A 22,073-nucleotide genomic window follows, 5' to 3' on the forward strand; every position below is an offset into this window, starting at 1 on the left:
TGTGCTAGGCATTGGGAATGCAGATGTGCTCCAGACCTGTATCTCTAGAAGACCTAATGGTCTAGAGAGGAAGAAAGGCACGTAAACAGTTTCAGAAGCACATGGGAAATAGCATGTGGTGCACAGGACACTGGAGGAGTATGTGCCCACCTGGGCCTTCAAGACAGCCTTCCTGGAACAGACCTGAACTGGTCTTACCAGGTGAAGAAAGGTATAAAGGGAATTCCAGGCAAATGTTCAGTCTGTAGATATTGAGTGCCCACTATGTGCCAGGTGCTGAAAAGTACAAAAAAAACAAACAAACCAGGAGGTCTAAAACAGGAGAGAGTTGGTGTTATTCTAAAGCTGGGAGCAGCCCTAGCTGGTTTGGCTCAGTGGATAGAGTGTCGACCTGCAGACTGAAGGGTCCCAGGTTTGATTCCAGTCAAGGGCACATGCCCGGGTTTCAGGCTTAATCCTCAGTAGGGTGCATGCAGGAGGCAGCCGGTCAATGATTCTCTCATCATTGATGTTTCTGTCTCTCCCTCTTCCTTTCTGAAATCAATAAAAACGTAATTAAAAAAAAAAAATGGTAGGAGAAATTTAATCTTTCTAGATAATTGCATTCTGGGAAGTGGCAGGAGATGAAGCTGGAGAGGTAAGCTGGTAATGAAAATAATTTAACTTGTCCATTGTTTCATTTATTGACTTGACACAATGCTGGGTCTTGTGTAAGCATCTTACCTACTTTTTTAAATTTCAGCCTCAAAATAGCCCTCTGAGGTATGGACTAAATTATTCCTGCTTGATTAATGGGATTCAGAGTTGTTGACTCACTTGTCCAAGATCACACAGCTAAGTGATAGTCAGGATCTGAACCTAAATCAGTTGACTCCAAAGCTCAGGCAATCCACTAGTCAGTGCAACCATTGCAATGTTGGTGTCACGTGAAGAACTCGTCTTTTCAAAGATGTACTGAACAGGAGAGTAGCATGGTGAAGGTGAACCAGACACCAGTGCCCTAAAGGCCACTTTATCCCTTTTTCTCCTCCCCGTTGCCTTATCATAAGCCCTCAGAGGCCCCCACGCCCAGCCAGGCTCCGTCAGCGGAGCCCCTCAGTGCCGCAATGGCCTCCTGCCTGGGACAGCGGTGGTGCCTGCTGCAGATCACTCTTCACTACCACGGGGAGGTGTCACCTCTTGGAAACACCGTACAATTGTCAGAGTTTAAGCTCTGGGTCTTTGTGGCTTTCCCTTGCAAGAGTGTTTTGGTCTTCCTCTGAGGAGATAAAGCGCTTTGGGTGGCTTGTGAGGGGGAGAGGAGGATGTTTGATCTGAAGTCGCTCCTCACTGCACAACTCAACAAGAAGTCTCAAGAAACCAGCCCTGGAAAATAACAAACCACCTTCCGTGTGGGAGCCATGGAAAGTCTGTCTCTGGGCTCTCCACCCTCTCCCCCGCTGCCAGAGGGAGGGCCTGGAGGTCCTGTCCTGATGGACCATCTGGACACCTGCTCCTCCTGACCAAGCCCGTGTCCTTTGGGAGGTTTGTATAAAACCCTTAGGGAAGGACTTGCTTTGTGGATCTGGGTATAGGCAGTGACAATGAAGCCAGTGTTTATTGAGGCACTGACACTGAGGGTGATACACCTCAGCCACCCATGTTACAGAGGAGAAAACTGAGGTTTTAGAAGTTCAAGTAAGTTGCCCATGGTCATTTGGTCTGTAAATGACAACACCGAACTTGCCTCCACAGCCTGACTTCTTACCTTCTGTAACTCCGGTTGGTGTGGAACTCTCCTGCTCACACAGCTCTTTCTGCTTTTCATCCTCACCAGAGCCTCAGATAATGGGCAGCACAGGTGGTAAGTTGCCCCACTGGACAGCTGAGAAAAGTGGGGTTCAAGAAACTAGCAATGGGTCTAAGATCCAGGGCTAGGAAAACCAGAGAGTCTGGGGACTAGAACCTGGGTGACCAGGTCCTCGTTGGTGCTCTCTCCACCCCACTCTGCAATGGGCTTCCTGTCCTATAAAGTTGGATGTTTATACCCATAAGTATGACTGGTGAGAAGACTCCTCATTTGCTTCAGGTTTTGTGGCCACAAGGGGCCGACCAGAACAGTCATGCACTCTCATCACCCACACTGCACACCTAGGTGACCAGGGAAGAGGTCCTCCCCTCAGACCGGAAGCTGCTCTTCCAAAGGACAGGGCAGCTCATTTCTCCTAGGGGGGCCAACTCTTAGCTCACAAGAGCTGGTTATTAAATTTTCAGGAACTTTACGAGCTGTAGTAAATGGTATTTATTATCCTATATAATAAAAATGTAATATGCAAATGGTTGTTACACTGTGAAGCATAACAACCAGATCATGGATCAGCAGGAGGGTGGGGCAGCGAGCTACAGGGGGGGACAGGGCAGCAAGTTATGAGGGGAGCAGGGGAGAGGGACAGGGGGAGCTATAGGAGGGCAGGGCAGCGGGCAGATAGCTACTGGAGGGCGGCAGTGAGCTACTGGTGCACGGGTGATAAATAAAAACTGTGCATCTATTCCCAACTCTCTGGTCCGTGACATCACATTGGTGGCTTGAAATCGGTCATGATGGGGTGTCCACATGTAACCAGCACACATGACACATCAGGGTTGTTCCTCACCACCAGCCCCAGAGCACTGGTTTTGTTCACTGTTTATCATCACATCATTGGTTAGAGCAGTCTGAGGCTGGAAAAGTGACTGACTGAGTTATTGGCAAAGACCTTCCAGCTTACCCAAAGATCTGGGCTTCCTTCTGCACAAGGAGATGGAGTCTGTTTATCACTGGACCAATTAGCCAGTTAAACTTAGAGCATCTAATTCGGTCCTCTTGTGTGTCTAACCTACTTGCCAGGTGCCACATGCAGGGTAAAGAACATGAGAGGGCTCAGTCTTGAACTCCAGAGACAGAGGGGTAGGCAGTGTCTCTTGGGGACCCCACACCCATTTTAGGCCCAGGAAGGTGCTCAGATGCAGTCGGGATTTAGTATCAGGAAACAGAAGCCGAGGGGTAGGAGTCAAGAAGCATGACCTGGAGAAGGGCTTTCCTGAGATTCAGGTGGGAGGATTTAGGTAAGGGGTAAGAGGCCCTTCAGGCAGGGGAAGAGCAGCTGGGTAAGAATCAGAGTTCATGAGGTCATTTCCTGAAAGGACACTGACTGAGCTTTGTACTCTCCCCAGTTAGACACCCGAGCCCTCTGCGTGGACGTGGGACAGGTGGGAGAGCACGGCCACTCCTCATCCTGCATCTTTGAGATCCTGGGTTCTGGTCCCAGGCCTGCTGCCTAGGAGGGGTGTGGCTTAGGGCAAGTCCCTCCCCTGTGCCGACCCTCCGCTACCCCATTGGCCCTCAGTGTTATCTTCAAATTGAAACGTTAGTCTCATTTCCCTGCCATTCAGTGGTCTGATTCAACAGTTGAAGTAGTTTCCATCCCAGTAACACTCACCCACTGCTTCTATAGAGGACACAGACGCTCCTCTAGCTGTTTACCTGTTCATCACTAACCTGTAAAATGCTTTTCAAATTTTGAGCAAATTTGGAATACTTAACTCTCCTCCAACCCATCAAGCCTAGCACCAGAGTGGGGCAGGAGGGAGGGGATATCCAGTTTAACCCTTTCCCATGAGCTCACTGTGGTGTCCACATCTCTCCAAGCTGCTTATGGTGGGGCTGGGTCAGCCACAGCGGCCCACAAACTCTCCTGTGGGCCCTTAAGCAAGGCCCCGGGGTCTCTGGCCAGCGAAGGCCAGGACTGAGTTGGGGAAACAGTAAGGAATGGTCTGCTGCCACTGGGTTTACAGAGCTTGTTCTTTCCTTCCAAGGAATCCCTTTATTTCTTCCCTCTGAGAACTTGGCCAGGCATGGTCCTTCCAGAGCCCCTCCCCAGCCTGAAGGGAAGGACACGATGTTGATGATCTGACCCTGGTCTGGCTGGCGCCAGGGAGCTGGGATTGAGGCCTCTCTCTAGGCTAAAGAGCAGGGTCAGTTTTTCCAGGGACATCTTTCACTTGCAGACTGGCCAGTGGCCAAGGTTTAAAGATGCTGGTTTCAAGGTTTGAAAAAGTCTGTGTTTTTATTTTATTTTTTATTTTTTAAATGTTTTTATATTGATTTTAGAGAGGAAAGGAGAGAGACTTTGATGCCTCCTGCACGCCCCCTACTGGCGATCAAGCCCTGACAGGGAATCCAACCTGCAGCCTGTCAGTGTATGTGATGATGCTCAACCAACTGAGCCACATGGGCCAGGGCTGGGTTCCATTGTCTAGCGAGGCATTTATAGACTTCCTGGGGAGTGGGGAGCAGGGGCGGAGCCCGGCACCTTAGCAGAAGGCTGTGTGGAAGCCCTGTCCTGGCAGTGGCCACTGGGCAGGACAAGGAGAAGGAGAACTGCTGGTCACTGGGGACCAAGACAAGAGGGATGGGTAGTGGTGGGTTGAGTTTGTGGATTACACGCACTCCTTCTAAGCCATAGCATTGAGGCACATACAGCTGATGACTGTTTGCATCAAAGCAAACAAGATCCCTTGCTCTACTCTCAAAATATAACTCAATCCCACCACTTCTCACCATCTCCACTGCTGTTGCCAGCACAGCAACCTCCTCCTCCTCCCTCCCTGCCACCACTCTCATCCCTCCACAGGTCAATCTCCACTCAGCAACTAGGATGATCTTCTTAAAATGTGAACCAGCCTGGCCTGTGTGCTTCAGTGGCTGAGCATCAACTTATGAACCAAGAGGTCACAGGTGAATTCCTGGTCAGGGCACATGCCTGGATTTCGGGCTCGATCCACAGTAGGGGAGGCAGCCGATCAATGATTCTCTCATCATTGATGTTTCTATCTCTTTCACCATCTCCCTTTCTCTCTGAAATAAAAAAATATATATATTTTTAAAAATATATATTATTGATTTTTTACAGAGAGGAAGAGAGAGGGAGAGTTAGAAACATCGATGAGAGAGAAGCATCGATCAGCTGCCTCCAGCACACCCCCTCCTGGGGATGTGCCTGCAACCAAGGCACATGCCCTTGACCGGAATCGAACCTGGGACCCTTCAGTCCACAGGCTGATGCTCTATCCACCGAGCCAAATCGGTTAGGGCAAAAATACATTTTAAAAAGTAAAGTATGAACCAGACCTTTCCACTTGAATGTTAAGCCCTGCAGTGACTTCCTGGCACTCTTGGGATAAAAACCTAGATCCCTTCCTGCTAATTTCAAAGGCTCGATGGGACCTGGCCCCTGTCTCCAGTCTGGCCTTGTCAGGGACACTCTCCCCTTCATTTGCTCTGCTCTGCCCCAGCCACACTGACCTCCCGCCTGGAGAACTCCCTGGCTGCTCCCTCCGCAAGGGGGCACTGTCCCACAGGTCTTCTGCACCTTCCCCTACCACTTGGCTTGCAGTAGCCACTCCCCACCTCTGCCATTCTCTTTTCTTTTCTTTTCTTTTTTTTTTTTTTTTTAAATATACTTTATTGATTTTGTACAGAGAGGAAGGGAGAGAGATAGCTAGAAACATCGATGAGAGAGAGTCATCGATCAGCTGCCTCTTGCACACCCCCCACTGGGGATATGCCCGCAACCAAGGTACATGCCCTTGACCGGAATCGAACCCGGGACCCTTCAGTCCCCAAGCCGACGCTCTATCCATTGAGCCAAACCGGTCTCGGCTGCCATTCTCTTTTCAAATCACCATCACCCGGTATCAGTGACTTCAGAGGACTTATGAGTCTCTGAAATGCTGATCTATTTGTTAGTTCTCCTTAGAAATGTAAGCTTCAGGAGACCAGGAATCCTGAGTGTCCAGGGACAGTGAGTGGCACTTAGGAAGTGCTTAATATTTATTGAAAGAATGAGTGAACAAATTAAATGAATAAGCTACTCAGGGCCCTTTTTCTTTTTATCAAAGGAGGGTAACACTGATAGTAAGGAATAGAATAAGTTCAGGGACCTTCTTAAAAAAACACACCTAAGCACATCACTGTGAGGGCTGCGGGGTGGGAAAGAAGGCAGGGTGGGCCCGGGGGAGGGAGGAAGGGCCGGGAGGGTGGAGGGTGGAGTAACACCTCTCACCCTGTGCTGTGGGGCCACACAGGGGAAGCACACTTCTAGGTGCTCCCCTCACCCTGGGCCTCCTTCCAGGCCTTGCGAATCTTAATCTTCACTTTGTAAGAATCGATCAGGAAGACCACGTTGGGGATGCCCTCCAGGGAGGGCAGCTGCCCGTCATCCGGGGCCTCCAGGTCGAACCTCTGCAGCATCCAGGACATGAAGAGGAAGAGCGCCTGGCGGGCCATGTTCTCCCCCACGCAGGAGCGGGGTCCCGCCCCGAAGGGCAGGTAGCTGGAGGACGGCGAGATGAGCTGGCTCCCCGTGGGGTCCAGGAAGCGCTCTGCGGGCACGGGGGGTGGGGGGTGGGGATGCATCAAGCAGGGGCCAGGGCTGGAGTAAGTAGAGGACCCCCAACCTGAGGACAGATGCAGCCTGCGCTCTGGTAGCCCCTGATCACACAGAGGAGATGAACTACTGGGGAAGGATAGAAAGGAGAGGTATCGCGACCCATGGAAAATGCCACTATCCGAGGGGAGGAGGGGCCCAGCTCACGGGGCATATGCCTAGGGGGCTTCTCAGAGGAGAAGGTTTGCAGATGGTGGGAGGGGAAAGGAGAAAACCCAGCTGTGAAGAGGGCGGGTAAGTCCAGGTGGGATGGGGTGTCAAGTAGCTTCCTGTAATTGGAGGCAGGTGTTTGCTAGTTGCCCCCTTAGCAGAGGGGAAGCGCTGAAGTGGCAGAGCACAGAGACCAGGTTGGCTGCGTGGCCCGGTGGCAGGACAGACAGGACTCACCGGGCATGAACTGGTCGGGCCGGTGCCATTCCTTCTCATTGTGATGCAGTGCCCACAGATTGATGACAACGTTGGTGCCCTTGTCAATGGTAAAGTCGCCGATGCTGCCCGAGAGGGAAGGAAAGGAAAGGAGGGATCTGGAATATTGTCCCCCCCCACCTGCTTAGCCACCTGTTCAGCCCTGAGTCTCCACAGTCCTCCCTCCTCCACCCCCCACCCCCCAGCCTGGGGAAAAGAGCCTTCTACGCCCTCACGCCCACACCCTCTCCTTTTTCTGAGCTTCTGCCAGACTCAGTACGAATCCAGCTCTTCTCCAGCCCTCTCTTCCTGACGTGCACTTATGTGTCACACTTGTATGTGGATATCTGCATCTGTCAGGGCCCACTGCGTATGCATATTGTGCCGGTGCACTGTGTCTGTGTGGTGGCTACTGGACTGAGTAGGAGCGTAAAGGACCAGCTTCCAGCGCAGACCCCGTGTCCCCAGGACAGCAGGCAGCTCTGAGGGAGGGCAGGTAGGTCTGTGGGTCAGTCCTTGTGCGTCAGTGAGTGGAGGATACATTGATCAGTAGGGTCATGATGAGAGGACTGCCAGTCAGTGGTTAACTCTAGATGGATCAGCAAGGTGGGGGGCTGAGGGAGTGGAGGAGGGCTGGCAAGCAGTGCTGAGTGCCTCTTAGGGCTGGACGTTGTTGGGCGGGAAGGCATACCTGGAGTCAACGATAGCCTTGTGGGGGATGAGCGTAGGGGCCACGGGGCGAATGCGAAGCACCTCCCGGATGGTGGCCTCCAGCAGCACGAGGTGGTTCCGGTCACTCACGGTTGGCGTGCGGCCGAAACCTACGTACTGTTCAATCTCCTCCTGGATCTTCTTTTGCAGCTGGGGGCCAGAGAAGGGCAGATGTGACCAGAGTGCTTTTAAGTCCAGGAGAGGCAGGGACTTAGAAGAATCCTGTTGTCACATCTAGACGAGCTGGCCCTTGCCCAGCCAGTGTTGCTCAGTGGTTGAACATCAACCTATGGATCAGGAGGTCACGGGTTTGATTCCTGGTCAGGACACATGCCCAGGTTGTGAGCTCTTCTCCCAGGAGAGGGCATACAGGAGGCAACCAACCAATGATTCTTACTTTTGGTGCATATCTCTCTCTCTCTCTCTCTCTCTCTCTCTCTCTCTCTTCCACTCTCTGAAATCAATAAAAACATTAAAATAAAGTAGAAGAGCTGGTCAAGACCCTTCCCTGTGGTGGCTCTGCAGCCTAGGCTTTCCTTCCCGAAGATGAGGCGCTCCATCCGAGGGCCAGAGCCAACCCTGTGTGGCAAGGACAGAGGGAGCAGTCTAGTCATCTGCATAAAAGGCTTGGGAGTATTTCTCTCTCTCTCTCTCTCTCTCTCTCTCTCTCTCTCTCTCTCTCTCTCCCCCCCCCCCCTCCCTGTCTTGCTCTCGCTCTCGTCAGAGTTGCATCTGACTGGTACCAGGAGTGGCTGGGAACAGCAGTAAGGAGAAGCCCACCTCAGGATTGTGCAGCAGGAAGGCCACCGTCCACTTCACCACAGAGGTGGTGGTCTCCAAACCGGCCCCGAAGATGTCGCCTATTGTGGCAAGAATGTGTCGATCCGAAAGCAGCTTTGACTCCTGGTCTGAGCCGGTGTTGTTATTGCTTGAGTTCACCTGGGCTTGGATCAGTATGTCCACTAGGTTGGTGACAGAGTTGTTGCTGAAGTTCTTCTGTTTGGGTCAAGTTGGGAAATGTGAGAAGGAAGGATCCCCATCTGCAGCACCCTCCCACACTTCCATCCTAGGCTGGAGATACAAAAGCTGCTTCCACTTGGAAGTGGGGGACCAGGCGAGTCTAATCAGGACCTATGAGCTTGTGGAGGTGAGGCAGCTCTAGGTCCCCTGTAAATCTGAGGTGGTAGATGGGTCCCTTCTAGGATCCTCTTCAATTCCTCACTTCCCCACCCCTATTCATGATTTAAGTCAGTTTTTATTGAGCACCTACTATGTGCCAGGTTCTCTGTTAGCTTCTGGCGATGCTACATGTTAAAAATGGACCCCAATCCTGGTCTCACGATACTTTCAACCTAACTGGCGGTCTCTTCTGCACCATTACCTACCTTATGTTTTTCATAGATTTCAGTTAGCAACTCATTTCGCATTTTAGTACAATTCTTCATTGTTTCCAGGGCTTTGTTGGGGAAAACCTGGAAAGCAGAGAGGCATTTCAAATTCATCTCTCTTGCATTCTGCTTCTACAGCTACCAGAATCCCTCCTGGGGGAGATACTCGCCTTCTGTCTCGGACGAGTTCCCTTTCCAACCCCAACCTTCCACCAAAATGGAAGGCAAGGAGGGGACACAGAATGGGAAAGGCAGAGGTCTGGGTAGCCTCAATCTCTCCAACCCACCCCTCATTTGGAATTGGTCTCCACTTCCCCCTCCCCATTCAACCAAACATCAAGCACTGGTGTTTACTCAGTAGTCAGGCTCTGTGGTGTGCTCAGCCTTTAACTGTAAGATCCACTTGAGTCTGAAGCCATGGGCAAGTTTCTTATTCTCTCAAAGCCTGTATTCTCATCTGTATGGGGATAATAAAACCTACCTCCAAGCGGAATGCCATGATGAATGCATGTAGAGTGCTCAATACTGACACATGACCATAAATAGATATGATCCATTATTATGAGTATAACATGCATCTAGAGAAGCAGCAAAGTTTTAAGAGTCAGAGAAGACAAAGATCACTGTGACCAAGGTGGTCAAGAAAAAGGCGAGTCCAGCCGAAACCAGTTTGGCTCAGTGGATAGAGCATCAGCCTGCAGAGTGAAGGGTCCCAGGTTCGATTCCAGTCAAGGGCATGTACCTTGGTTGCGGGCACATCTCCAGTAGGAGGTGTGCGAGAGGCAGCTGATCAATGCTTCCCTCTCATCAATGTTTCTAATTCTCTATCCCTCTCTCTTCCTCTCTGTAACAAACTCAATAAAATATATTTTTTTAAAAAGAAAAGAAAAAAAGAAAGAAAAAGAAAAAGGCGAGTCTGGTGCTGGGCAGTAGGAGGAAGAATTGGGGAAGCTGTCAGGGTCTACCGGGACCTGAAGGTGGGGCCTGTTCTCATCCTTACCTTCAGCTTAGGGAATATGTCTACTATACTGTTCGTGCCCAGAGACTCCATGATGCCATCGTTGTATGTCTGGATGGTCTTCATTATAGGATGTTCGTTCTTGTAGGAGGTGTTGAAGCAGATCAAGCAGATTATTTTGGTCACCGCCAAGAAGAGAGGCAAGCCCAAATCTATGGACTGTCCGTCCTGGGTGGCCAGGAAATCACAAAACGAACTGATTTCCTGACATACTGAGGGGAGAGAGGAACAGGAGGCTGGGGAATTAAGCAGCACCCTCACCCATCTCTAGTTCCACCTCAGTCAGGGACAGGGAGCAGATGGCCACTAGGTGGCAGCGATAGCCAAGAAAACGCTAAGTTGAACCATTCCCTGTTCCTTCCCTCCCCAGCCCTCTTCTCCCTCCAGAGCCCTAGGGGCTGGCAGGGCACTTACAGATCTTCTCCAGCTTCAGGTTGCCATCCTTGAACAGGGCAAAGGTGGCCAGCACCAGCTTCCGATGCAGCTGCCAACCGGCACCATAGTCGGCAAAGGCAACGCCCTTTTGCTTGTCTGACAGGATATCTAAAGTCGTCTTTGGAAAACAGGAAAGGCTGTAGGAGTTAGACACTACCCATCCACCCTTGCCCCGGGTCTCCTGCACCCATTCCCATGCCCTAAGGCACATGTGTCAAACACAAGGCCCGCGGGCCAAATCCAGCCCGCCAGGCCTTGCAATGTGGCCCGCACCGCGCTGTCATCACTGCACTCCGCTGTCAGTTTATGACATTGTCAGTTTATGACTGTTCAGTAAACCATTCGGCCCGCGATTTAGGCTGGATTTTAGATTTTGGCCCCTTCTCTGATTGAGTTCGACACCCCTACCCTAAGGGAGAAGGCAGTCACCCGCCATGCTGTGGGGCATCCCTGCTTCTCTCCATGACAGTGAGGCCTTGGTAGGTCAGGCCCTATGCCCCTCTAATTCCCAATTCTATCAGAGAGAGAGAGAGAGAGAGAGAGAGAGAGAGAGAGAGAGGAGAGAGGAGAGAGGAGAGAGGAGAGAGGAGAGAGGAGAGAGGAGAGAGGAGAGAGGAGAGAGGAGAGAGGAGAGAGGAGAGAGGAGAGAGGAGAGAGGAGAGAGGAGAGAGGAGAGAGGAGAGAGGAGAGAGGAGAGAGGAGAGAGGAGAGAGGAGAGAGGAGAGAGGAGAGAGGAGAGAGGAGAGAGGAGAGAGGAGAGAGGAGAGAGGAGAGAGGAGAGAGGAGAGAGGAGAGAGGACCTCTGGACCTCTCTTTTCTCATCCGTTTCTGAGTGGGGAGGGCAGCTGTGGATGGGACAAGGTCTCTGAATTGGGCCTGTCTCAGGGACAGGAGTGGGGATGGGGGGCTTGTAGAGACTGAGGACTACCCATACCTCTACCTTGCCCTGGGCCCCCTGGGAAGTGCTAAAGGCACCGGAGTTTATCTCCTTCTTGTGCACTCTTCCATTACAAGGCCATGTCCCCCCACACAGCCACATCTGAGAGTGCAGTGCAGATGTCTTGTCCACCCACTCTACACTTGGGTCAAACGATCTCTTCCCAGAGGCACCCCAAAAAAGCACGAGGGTCCAAAGTCTTCACTCTGCCCTCCCCTGACCTGTAAACCCCAAACAACTAGCCTCCTCCTTCCTCTTTGCACTGAAGAGAAGAGCTCACTAGAGTTAGGAGGCAGGTAGTAGGCTAGCAAACCTGGCTGACTGGCCCAAGGGAAAACCAGTCAACCCTTGGCCTGATCAGAGATGCATGGCTGGGGGGCTCTGCCTGGGGTGTTCAGGGGAGCACTCAACAGCAGGGAGGCTGGGATGGGCATTCGCAGTGTTTCTGGATGGTTAGCTCCCCGTCCCACCAGGAGCACCCCCAAAAGCTCTGTAGGATGGAGCATCAGCATCTTAAAAATGCTACTGTGGGTCAGCACTCCCTCCCTCCCGTGAGCTGGAGCAGCTGGGGACGGCTCCAGAGAAACAGCAACCCCAGCCCTCCCAGGACAGGCAACCCCTTGCACCTTCCCGCAGAGGACAGTATCCACTCTCCCCATTTTTCACATGTAGAGGAACATCCATAAAACTAGTCTGCACTGGGCTGAGATATTTACATGCACAATCTCGGAAGTGTTAGGCTCCGAGAGATCATTATCCAGTCCCAGGATGAGAGGACAGGGGTGAGGGCTCCCTGACCCCCTCAGGCCATTGCTCCCACCCCACTTCACCTTCTGGGCAGCTCAGAAAATGAGGCCTTCCTTTAGTTCTTCCTGCCTACTTTAGAGGCTGGGTAGAACCATGGGGAGTTGCTCCCCAACCCAGAGCCCTGATAGTCTGCTTTGGGGAAGAATTACAAGATGTTTGAAGCTGAAAGGGTCATTCTAGGCACGGTCTTGTCCCAAGAACTGAACAAGGGTGGGAGAGAGGAGGGACAATGGGCCCTGCTTACCACTTGGGGCCGCCCGGAGAATTCCTTGCCCTTCTTGATAAGCACCTCCTTTGCCAGCTGGTGGTGGCCGATCATCACTGTAGTCTTGCTACCCATACGAAAAGAATAGATGGGGCCATATTTCTCCTGCAGCTTGAAGAAGTTCACGTGCGGATGGCCGTCTCTGGGGAGGAATGGCAGGCTGCCCACCAAGGGCAGGGATGGGAGGCTTTTGGGGTATTTGGCACCGGGGCTCTTTACCTTGGGCCAAAGAAAATAGGCGAGGGTGAGCAGCAAGAGAGCCAAGAGCTCCCACATGGTGTCCAGGCGGCGGCAGGCAGGATGGACAGCTCTGGAGGGGAAGAGCTGCGGCCACTCTAGGGTGCAAGGAGGCCTTTTTAAGGGCTGCCGTGATCTTCACCTTGACTTTGTGTTATCTCTTGCCTTGTGGAAGTTTATCCTGGAGTGCAGCCAGACCCGAACCCTCTCCCAGGATGGGGAAAGGAAGGGGGAGTGGAGGCCTCCTCAAGGGCTGGCTTAATATCAGGGCAAACCTCTCAGGGAGGAGCAGAGTGAGGAGTGGACACTTTGTTCCTCTTTCCAGTGTGTGCCAGAAGCAAATAGCAATCTGGGCCAGGATTACTGTAAAGTCCTAATCACCAGACCAATGACTGCCAGGAACCATCAAGGACATTTATCTGGTCTTACAAGGTAACCGTTGAGGAAAGTGAGATCTTAAAAGGTCAGACTGCACAAGTCACAGGAGACAGCGAGGCGAGAACGCAGATGTCCTGATTCGTGTCTTGCTGTCCTTTCCAGCGGCAGCGAAGCCCTAAGGTGGGGAGCATGGGCCCTAGAGTCAGATAAATTTGGGTTCAAGTCCTAGCTTGACCACTTTCTAGCTATATGATGTGTGTGTTTTTAACAAATTGGTTTTATTATATTCAAATGTATATAACAAAAGTTATTTTAACCATTGAAGGGTATAATTATTAAGAGTATTAAATATACTCACGAGTTATATAGCCATCATCCCTATGTATTTACAAAACATTTTTATCATCCCAAACAGAAACTGTACCCATGAAACAGCAGCTCCCCACTTCCTCCTCCCCCCAGCTTCTGGTAACCGCTAATCTACTTTGTCTCTATGAATACGTCTATTTCACATAAGTAAATTTATACTTTTCTGTGTGTGTGTGTGTGTGTGGCTTGTTTCATCTAGCATAATGTTTTGAGGTTCATCCATGTTGTAGCAGGCATCAAAACTTCATTCCTGTTTATGACTGAACAATATTCCATTGTATCCATTCCAAATTGAAGGAGGCCTGCCTTGTGGGGTCTCTTAAGAATAGAATCTGACAGGTAGGTTGAATCAGGCCCTGGAGCCCTGAAATGGAAGATGAGGAGCTATTTTTTTAATATACTCTCTCTCTTTTTTTTCTCCAATTACAGTTGGCATACATTATTATATTAGTTTCATGAATACACCCCAGTGATTAGACATTACATAGTTTATTAAGTGATCATCCCAATAAGTCTCACACCCGTTTGACACTATATAGTTACATAGTCATTAGAATATTTTTGACTGTGTTCCCTAGGCTGTACTTTGCATCCCCAAGACAATTCTGTAACAACCAGTTTGTACTTCTTAATGCCTTCACCTTTTTCACCCATCCCCCAGACCCCTCTCCCGTCTGGCAACCGTCAGAATATTCTCTGTATTTATGAGTCTGTTTTTGCTCTGCTCGTTTGTGTTTTTTTTTTTTTTTTAGTACATATGTATTTATTACCACTTTATTGTTCATATTTTTAAATCTTTTCTTCCCTTCTTTTTCTTCTTAAAGAAGACCTTTTAACATTTTAAAAAAATATATATTTTTATTGATTTCAGAGAGGAAGGGAGAGGGAAAGAGAGATAGAAACATCAGTAATGAGAGAGAATCATTGATTGGTTGCCTCCTGCACACCCCACTTGGGGGATAAAGCCTGCAACCCAGGTATGTACCCTGACCAGAAATCAAATCATGACCTCCTCATTCATAGGTCAAAGCTCAACTACTGAGCCATGCTGCTGAATTTTTTAAAACATGTATTTTTTATTGATTTCAGAGAGGAAGAGAGAGGGAGAAATAGAAATATCAATGAGTGAGAGTTATTAATTAGCTGCCTTCTCCTGCATGCCCCCTAATGGGGATCAAGCCCACAACCCAGACATGTGCCCTTGACTGGAATCGAACTCGGGACCCTTCAGTCTGAAGGCCAATGGTTTATCCACTGAGCCAAACTGGCTAGGAGCAGGCTACTTTTTTTTATAGAAAGGAAGACAGACAGAGAGAGAGAGAGAGAGGGAGAAAGAGAGAAAGAGAGAGAGAGAAACATTGATGTGAAAGCAAGACATCAATGGACTGCTTCCTGTACAACTCCTACTAGGGATCGAGCCCACAACCCAGCCGTGTGCTTTGACCAGGAATTGAATTGGCAATCTTCCAGTGCATAGGACAATGCCCAACCAACTGAGTCACACTGACTAGGGCTATTTCATGTATTCTTTATATCAATTCTATAATAGGTGCTATTATTATCACCATCTTCATTTTTCAGATAAGGAAACGGGCAGAAGGACTTGCCCAAGGCCACAGAACTAGTCAGTGACTAAGCAAGGATTTAAGCAGCCTAGAGTTCTTAACTCTTAATATCAATGCTATTCTGCTTCTCGTAATATAGACTGAAAATTTCTTTATACATACCTTTGAATAAATTATTCCAATTCTAAGAATTTAACTTGTAGATGATTCATAGTTCGATATGCAAATCATTTCAGCAATATTTATAATTTCTAGTAATAAATGCTGCATCCATAGGAGATTGGAATGCAATCAGAAAAAGGAGGAAACACTTCATGTACTTTTTATGGCAAGATTTCCAAAATACATTAGATTAAAAAAAAAGGAAAAGCAAGAATGGTGTGTAGCAAATGCTGCCTCAAACCCCCCCCCCCATTCACCCCCCCACTCAGAAGATATGTACTTTTTTTTGCTTATCTGTGCATAAAATACACAAGAAGCTTTATGAATTTGGTTGTCTATGGAAAAAATAGTTGGGAAGAGAAACTGTATAGATGTTGATGTAAACAAAACCAATTTTGTATCTGGAGTGCTCTGAGCTTTGACCAACACTGTCTTTAGCAAAGCATACCAAAGCTTTCCAAATGATGATTATCTGTGCTTCTTTTTTTTGCTTAAATTTTTTAAAAATAAATTTCTATTGTTCATATTATTACAAATGTTCCTTCCCCCGCCCCCCTCCATTGCTCTCCTCCACCAGGTTCCCACCCCACCCTCTGCCCTTTCCCCACCCCCCATTGTCCTCATCCATAGGTGCACAGTTTATGTTCAGTCTCTTCCCACATCCCCCTCTCCCCTTTTCCCCAAGAATCGTCAGTTCACTCCCCTTCCATACCTCTGATTCTATTATATTCAACAGTTAACATTGTTCATCAGATTTTTTTTTTAATTTCCTTGGTGTTTTTTTTTTTTTTTTTTTTTTATCAGCACAGAAGTCTTTATTTTTTCCCACTTATGCCATGAATTCATAGGGAATGGGTTCCAGCAGCTCAGGCTCCTTTCCATTGGTTCTCACAAAGTGTGCTTCTCTAGATGGAGCAGGCTGATGCTTCAATTGAACCCAAGTACCTTTCTCTTTGGCTTCCTTCTTTTTCTGATCATTTTCCTTCACACGTTTCAGGAAGCTATCTCGGCTCTTAGAGTGCTTAATATGCTCAATACGTACATTAATTCTCTTAGCAAGAATCTTGCCCTTAACTTGTTTGTTCACAATAATGCCCACTGCATGCTGGGTGACATTGTAGACTCCTCCAGTTTTGCCATGGTAACATTTGTGGGGTATTCCTTTTTGAACAGTGCCCATTCCCTTGATGTCCACAATATCACCTTTCTTGTAGATTCGCATGTATGTGGCCAAAGGAACAACTCCATGTTTTCTAAAAGGCCTAGAGAACATATAGCGGGTGCCTCTCCTCTTTCCCTTTGTGTTAGTCATTTTTGCAAATTAGTCTGTACAAACACAGCCACCGGGAGCCACGCGCAGGACCGACCTGGAAGATGGTGGTTCCGGTCGGAAAGGAAGGCTTCCTTGGTTTTTAGATTCACTTGTTGATAGTTATGTATTTGTTGTTCATAATTTTTATCTTTATTTACTTTCTCTTCCGAAAGAACCCCCTTCAGCAATTCATATAATTCTGGTTTGGTGGTGATGAACTCCTTTAGCTTTTTTTTATTAGTGAAGCTCTTTATCTGGCCTTCGATTCTGAGTGATAGCTTGGCTGGGTAGATTATCTTTGGCTGTAGGTTCTTACTATTCATCACCTTGAATATTTCTTGCCATTCCCGTGGTTTCTGATGAGAAATCAGCTGACAATCGTATAGGTGCTCCTTTATAGGTAACTACCTGCTTTATTCTTGCTGCTTTTAATATTCTCTCTTTGTCTTTTGCTCTTGGAATTTTAATTATGATTTGTCTTGGTGTGGTCCTCTTTGGATTCCTTTTGTTTGGAGTTCTGTGCACTTCCTGGACTTGTAAGTCTAATTCTTTCACCAGGTGGGGGAAGTTTTCTGTCACTATTTCTTTCAGTATGTTTTTGATATCTTGCTCTCTCTCATCTTCTGGGACCCCCCCATAATTCTGATGTTGGTTCGCTTGAAGTTGTCCCAGAGGTTTCTTAAATCATCTTCAATTTTCTGGATTCTCTTGCCTTCTAGCTTCTGTGGAGGAGTATCTTCTGGCTCTTTATGTTCCAAATCTTTGACTTGATTCTTGTGATCTTCCATTCTGTTTTTAGGACTCTGTATAATATTTTTTATTTCAGACAATGTATTCTTTATTTCTTGTTGATCCCTTATCATTTCTCATTGATTCCTTATTAATTCTAGTTGATCTCTTTTCATATCCTCATAGGTCTTATCGACCTTTTCTAGGAAATTCTTGAAAAACCTTATAAGCATAGATTTGAACTCTATATCCAGTTGCTTTTTGTCCTCCATTTCTTTCGTTTGTGATCTATTTCGTTGTCTCGGCATTTTCGCAGCTTCCTGATGGGGCGGAGTTTCAGGGTGGAGCCTACAGCCCTGGCTTCCGTCAGCCCCGCCCTATGCGGTTCCTGAGTCTCAGTAACCCCAGGGTCCTTCAGTACTCGTTGCAAGCACCTCTGAGAGAGAAAGGTGCGCTCAATTTTCGCCTGCTACCAAACAGTCTAGGCCAGGGGTCCTCAATCTTTTTAAAGTGGGGGCCAGATCACGGTCCCTCAGAGAGCTGGCGGGCCGGACTATATGAACTACTAATCCCTACTGTAACACCTTGGCTGCGCTCACTGCCCAAAAAACCTGGCGGGCAGGATCAGACTCCCCTGGGGGCTGCATGTGGCCCGAGGGCCGTAGTTTGAAGACCCCTCTCCCCCAATGAGTCCGGAACTGTGGTTCATTTCAGTTGGAAGTGGAGTTGGAGGGGCGTTCAGAGCAGTCCGGAGCTTTTGTCTCCTTCCCACCAGGGCAATCCCCGCACAGCCAACCGTCCCTTCTCTGCGTGCAATGTGCGCGCCTCTGGGACCTCCTTTCGCTGCCCCCCCTGGGGTTCCGCCTTACAGCCCAGCTCCCTATGGATGAGCCTGGGTCCCCGGGGTCTGGCCTAGAACTGGGGCCCAGCACAGTCGGAGCTTTTATCTCCTTCCTTCTAGGGAATGCCAGTCAGGCACTCAGTCGCCCCTCCTCTCTGGCTCCGTCCTCTCAGCGCGCCTCGTGTCTCCGTACCTTAGGCTTTTCCAGCTCCTCCGCTCTTCCTTCTGGTTTTCTCCTTGCTTCTTGTTGTAGAATTTCCAGTCAGTCGACTTTCCTGTAGTTCGGGTAATGTCCATTTTATATTTTAGTTGTATTTTATTGAAATTGTTGTGTGCGGCTGCGGCTAGGTGTTTACCTGTGCAGCCATCTTGGATTCTCCTATCTGTGCTTCTTAAAATGTAGCCTTATATGTTATTGTTGGAAATAGCTGAAATGGCATACCCACTGAGATAAATATCAAACTGAAGGGTTGATTATAAACAATCATTTTTCACAAGACCACCAGAAGGTACAGCCTCAACTGCGTCCCTTGTCTTACCAATCATTAATATATGTTACACTAAACAAACAAACAAAAAAAGTATGTAACAATGATCTGTTAGTGGAGAAAATCTGTGCAAAATGGCTGGGTCATCTCTGCTCCAACCTGCATTCTTGTAAGTAAATTACCCTATATTAATGTCTTATGTTCTTATGGAGTTGCTTACTTCATTTGCTGGTCTTAAGATACATTCTCATGATGACCATTACACCTTTGCCCACCGTTGGACAAGAGTTTCCAGTGTATACCCCTTTTTATACCTTTATAAAATTTTGAAGCACGTGAACACATTAACATTTCAAAGTTGAGTTAAATTTTTAGAAAGAAAAAAGGAACAGAGGAACAGAGAGAAACTGTTTTAAGTATATTATTTTTTGAAAAATTGAGCCCTCCACCTATATTGTTAACTGTGATCTCTCATACCTCCCACAGGTTTTGTTTCCTCTTGCATCTTCAGCGTGTCCTCTCTATTCACTTCTCCTCAGCTGACATATATATGAAATTTTAAAATTCTGACCTTAAATTCCCCTCTAATTTCCCTTTAATTTCTCTCCTATTTTCAATCAGACTTCTTGGTGAAATAATGTAACCGACATTTGCGTCTCTTATTTCCCATTCATTGTAACTCATTGCAGTTTGGCCTCTGACTCCACCACACTATTGGTACTTCTATTAATTACATCAGCAATGACCTTCATTTACTAAATTCATTGGATGGATGTCTTTCAGAACTTCTCTTATAGAAGCTCTCTGTTAGCACAATTGAGGACTTCCATCTTCTTTAAACCCTCTAATATGAAATATCATGTAGCTCTGGATTTTTTGTAATTCTTTTGTTTTTCTTCTCGTTCCCTCTGTCATCTTGTGTATGTCAAGTCTGTCCTTGGCCCTTCTCCATCAACATTCTTCTTGGCTGATCTCACCCCTCTCAAGGTTTTAACTATCACCAAATCCAACCTTTAATAACTAGGTACTGCTCGTTACCCTTGCAGAGTTTAGAAATGGATGACCCTTAAACTAGAGACATTAACCATTGCCCCTGCACTCATCTGACTGTAAAGCTCCCTTTGCTTTCCTGAAAGCTCTAATCTCCTTGACCTCCCCAGTGTCCCCACCTTGTCTCTTCCTCTCCCAGGTTTGACTTCTCCACCAGGCTCTGCTTGAATTTCCCTTCCCTGTGAAACTTTATTCAGGCGGTAAGCTGGAGACGTTACTGGACTCATCTCATTTGTTTCCCATGCCTGAGAAATCACTAGCCTTTATTGTCTGATGCCTAGTGTATTAAAAACAATCGTTACGTCATATATTTTATCTTATTTATATGGTTGTTTCAGGTGTGAGGAAATCCAATTGTTTTTTACTCCTTCTTAGCCAAAAAACAGGAGTCTTACCAAAACATGAAGATATTTTGCACTTATCCAAGTAAGTTTCATAGTTGTTTTCTCTGAGCTTTCAGCCAAAATTGGGCAGCATTGCAGTTGTCTGACTCAGATTATTAGTATTAATTAGCTACAAATAAACTGGATAACTGACATTTATAGACTATTTCAATTCACAACAACAGAATACTCATTCTTGTCTAACTCAAATGAAACATTCACCAGGATGGACAACACACTTCAACAAAAGTCATACAAAATATGCTCTCAGACCACATACAGAAATCAATAAGAGAAAGACAGCTGGGAAAATCCCAAGATATTGGAAATTAAATGACACACTTCTAATAACACATGAGTCAAAAAATAAATCTTAAGCGAAATTTAAGAAATATGTTGAACTGAATAAAAATGAAAATTTATAGCATTGAATACATATTTTAGAAAAGAAAAAACATCTAAAATCAATTTATAGCATTGAATACATATTTTAGAAAAGAAAAAACATCTAAAATCAATACTCTAGTTTCCACCATAGGAAACTAGAGGGAGAACAGCAATATAAACCTAAATTAAGCAGAAAGAAAGAATAAAAATCAATAAAATTTAAAACATGAAAGCAATAGAGAAAAATTAACAAAACCGAAAGCTGGTTCTTTAAAAGATCAATAAGCCCTGGCCAGTGTGGCTCAGTTGGTTGAGTGTGGTCCCATGCACTGAGAGGTAGCCCTTTCAATTCCAGGTCAGGGCTTGATCCCCAATAGGGAGTGTACAGGAGGCAGCCTATAGATGTTCTGCCTTCCATTTCTCTCTCTCAAAAAATACCCACACAGCCGAAACCGGTTTGGTTCAGTGGTAGAGCATTGGTCTGCGGACTGAAAGGTCCCGGGTTCGATTCCGGTCAGGGGCATGTACGTTGGTTGCAGGCACATCCCCGGTAGGGGGTGTGCAGGAGGCAGCTGGTCAATGTTTCTCTCTCACCGACGTTTCTAGCTCTCTATCTCTCTCTCTTCCTCTCTGTAAAAAATCAATAAAATATATTTAAAAAAATACCCACACAATAAAAAATAAATAAAAGAATGTAGTCATTGCACATTCATTATACCTTAATAAAGTTGATTAAGAACAAGAGTTAAATGAAAGAATGAACAGAAATATGAATCTAGGCATTTAAAAGAAAAGTAATGTTGATATTGGGTAAAGGTGATTTTAAAAAAATCTATTTCAGTGAGGAGAGAGGGAGAAAGAAACATCAATGATGAGAGAGGATCATTAATTGGTTGCTCCTGCATGCCCCCTACTGGCTATTGAGCAGCAACCCCGGCACATAAATCCAATGGTGTCCTGGTTCATAGGTTGATGCTCAACCACTGAGTCACACCAGTAGGACTGAGTAAAGGTGATTTTAAACAAAATTTATAATATGCCATTCTCATTCGCTTGTGCATTAGCTAAAAAAGAAACAACTACATGAAACATTTCAGGTACTATTTTTCAAGGTGATAATCAGTTTGCTTTTAATAGAACAAAGAGGTCATTTGTCATTAAAAAATGACTAGTGGGGCCAGCCAGCATGGCTCAGTGTTTGAGTATCAATTTGATTCCTCATCAGGGCACATGCCTGGGTTGTGGGCTCCATCCACAACCCCGTGGAGGGCATGCAGAGGAGACCAATCAGTGATTCTCTCAGCATTGATGTTTCTCTTTCCCTCTCCCTTCCTCTCTGAAATCAATTTTAAAAATATTTTTAAAAATGACTAGTGGAGTCCTAGTCGGTTTTGCCCAGTAGCTAGAACTTAGGTCCAAGGAATAAAGGGTCAAGGGTTCTTCATTCCAGATGGGTTGCAGGCTCCATCCCCATCCTTACATGGGGCACCTGTAGGAGGCAAGCGAAGGACATCGATGTTTCTCTCTGTCTCTCCCTCTCCCTTCCACTCTCCCGAAAATATCTTCTGGTAAGGATTAAAAAAGACAAGTGGTGCTGATAACTTTTGACATTGACCATTTACTTTTTTAAAAATTGCCTGTTTGTGAACTTTTGCCAACTTTTCTATTGGGTTGTTCCTGTTTACAGGCCTCATCAGCCTGGGAGCTCCTTGGGGACAAGAACTGTATGTATCTCAGTT

The 22,073-nt window shown here is 47.2% G+C and overlaps 2 protein-coding genes across 4 annotated transcripts; both read right to left on the reverse strand.

The window, feature by feature from the left end:
• Positions 1–4,112: 4,112 nt before the first annotated feature.
• Positions 4,113–12,996, reverse strand: CYP17A1 (cytochrome P450 family 17 subfamily A member 1). Of its 3 annotated transcripts, XM_084903869.1 has the most exons (9): positions 12,653–12,996; positions 12,413–12,500; positions 10,404–10,542; positions 9,972–10,201; positions 8,969–9,055; positions 8,364–8,579; positions 7,564–7,733; positions 6,855–6,958; positions 4,113–6,402 (listed from the first exon to the last, which is right to left on the reverse strand). In XM_084903869.1, the coding sequence occupies exons 2-9, from the start codon at positions 12,485–12,487 to the stop codon at positions 6,119–6,121; spliced, it is 1,305 nt and encodes a 434-aa protein (XP_084759995.1). In that variant the 5' UTR covers positions 12,488–12,500; positions 12,653–12,996; the 3' UTR covers positions 4,113–6,118. The 3 variants fall into 3 exon arrangements, with proteins under 3 accessions (XP_084759995.1, XP_084759994.1, XP_084759993.1); XM_084903868.1 differs by having other exon boundaries at positions 12,458–12,935; XM_084903867.1 differs by having other exon boundaries at positions 12,413–12,935.
• Positions 12,997–15,907: 2,911 nt separating this feature from the next.
• LOC311632240 (large ribosomal subunit protein eL21-like) lies at positions 15,908–16,525 on the reverse strand. Its single transcript, XM_084903433.1, has one exon. It carries the CDS (start codon positions 16,454–16,456, stop codon positions 15,974–15,976), a length of 483 nt encoding a protein of 160 aa, XP_084759559.1. The 5' UTR covers positions 16,457–16,525; the 3' UTR covers positions 15,908–15,973.
• Between the last annotated feature and the right edge of the window lie 5,548 nt (positions 16,526–22,073).

Source organism: Pipistrellus hanaki (genome assembly GCF_964339955.1).
Source record: "Pipistrellus hanaki genome assembly, chromosome: 14".
Taxonomy (NCBI): domain Eukaryota; kingdom Metazoa; phylum Chordata; class Mammalia; order Chiroptera; family Vespertilionidae; genus Pipistrellus; species Pipistrellus hanaki.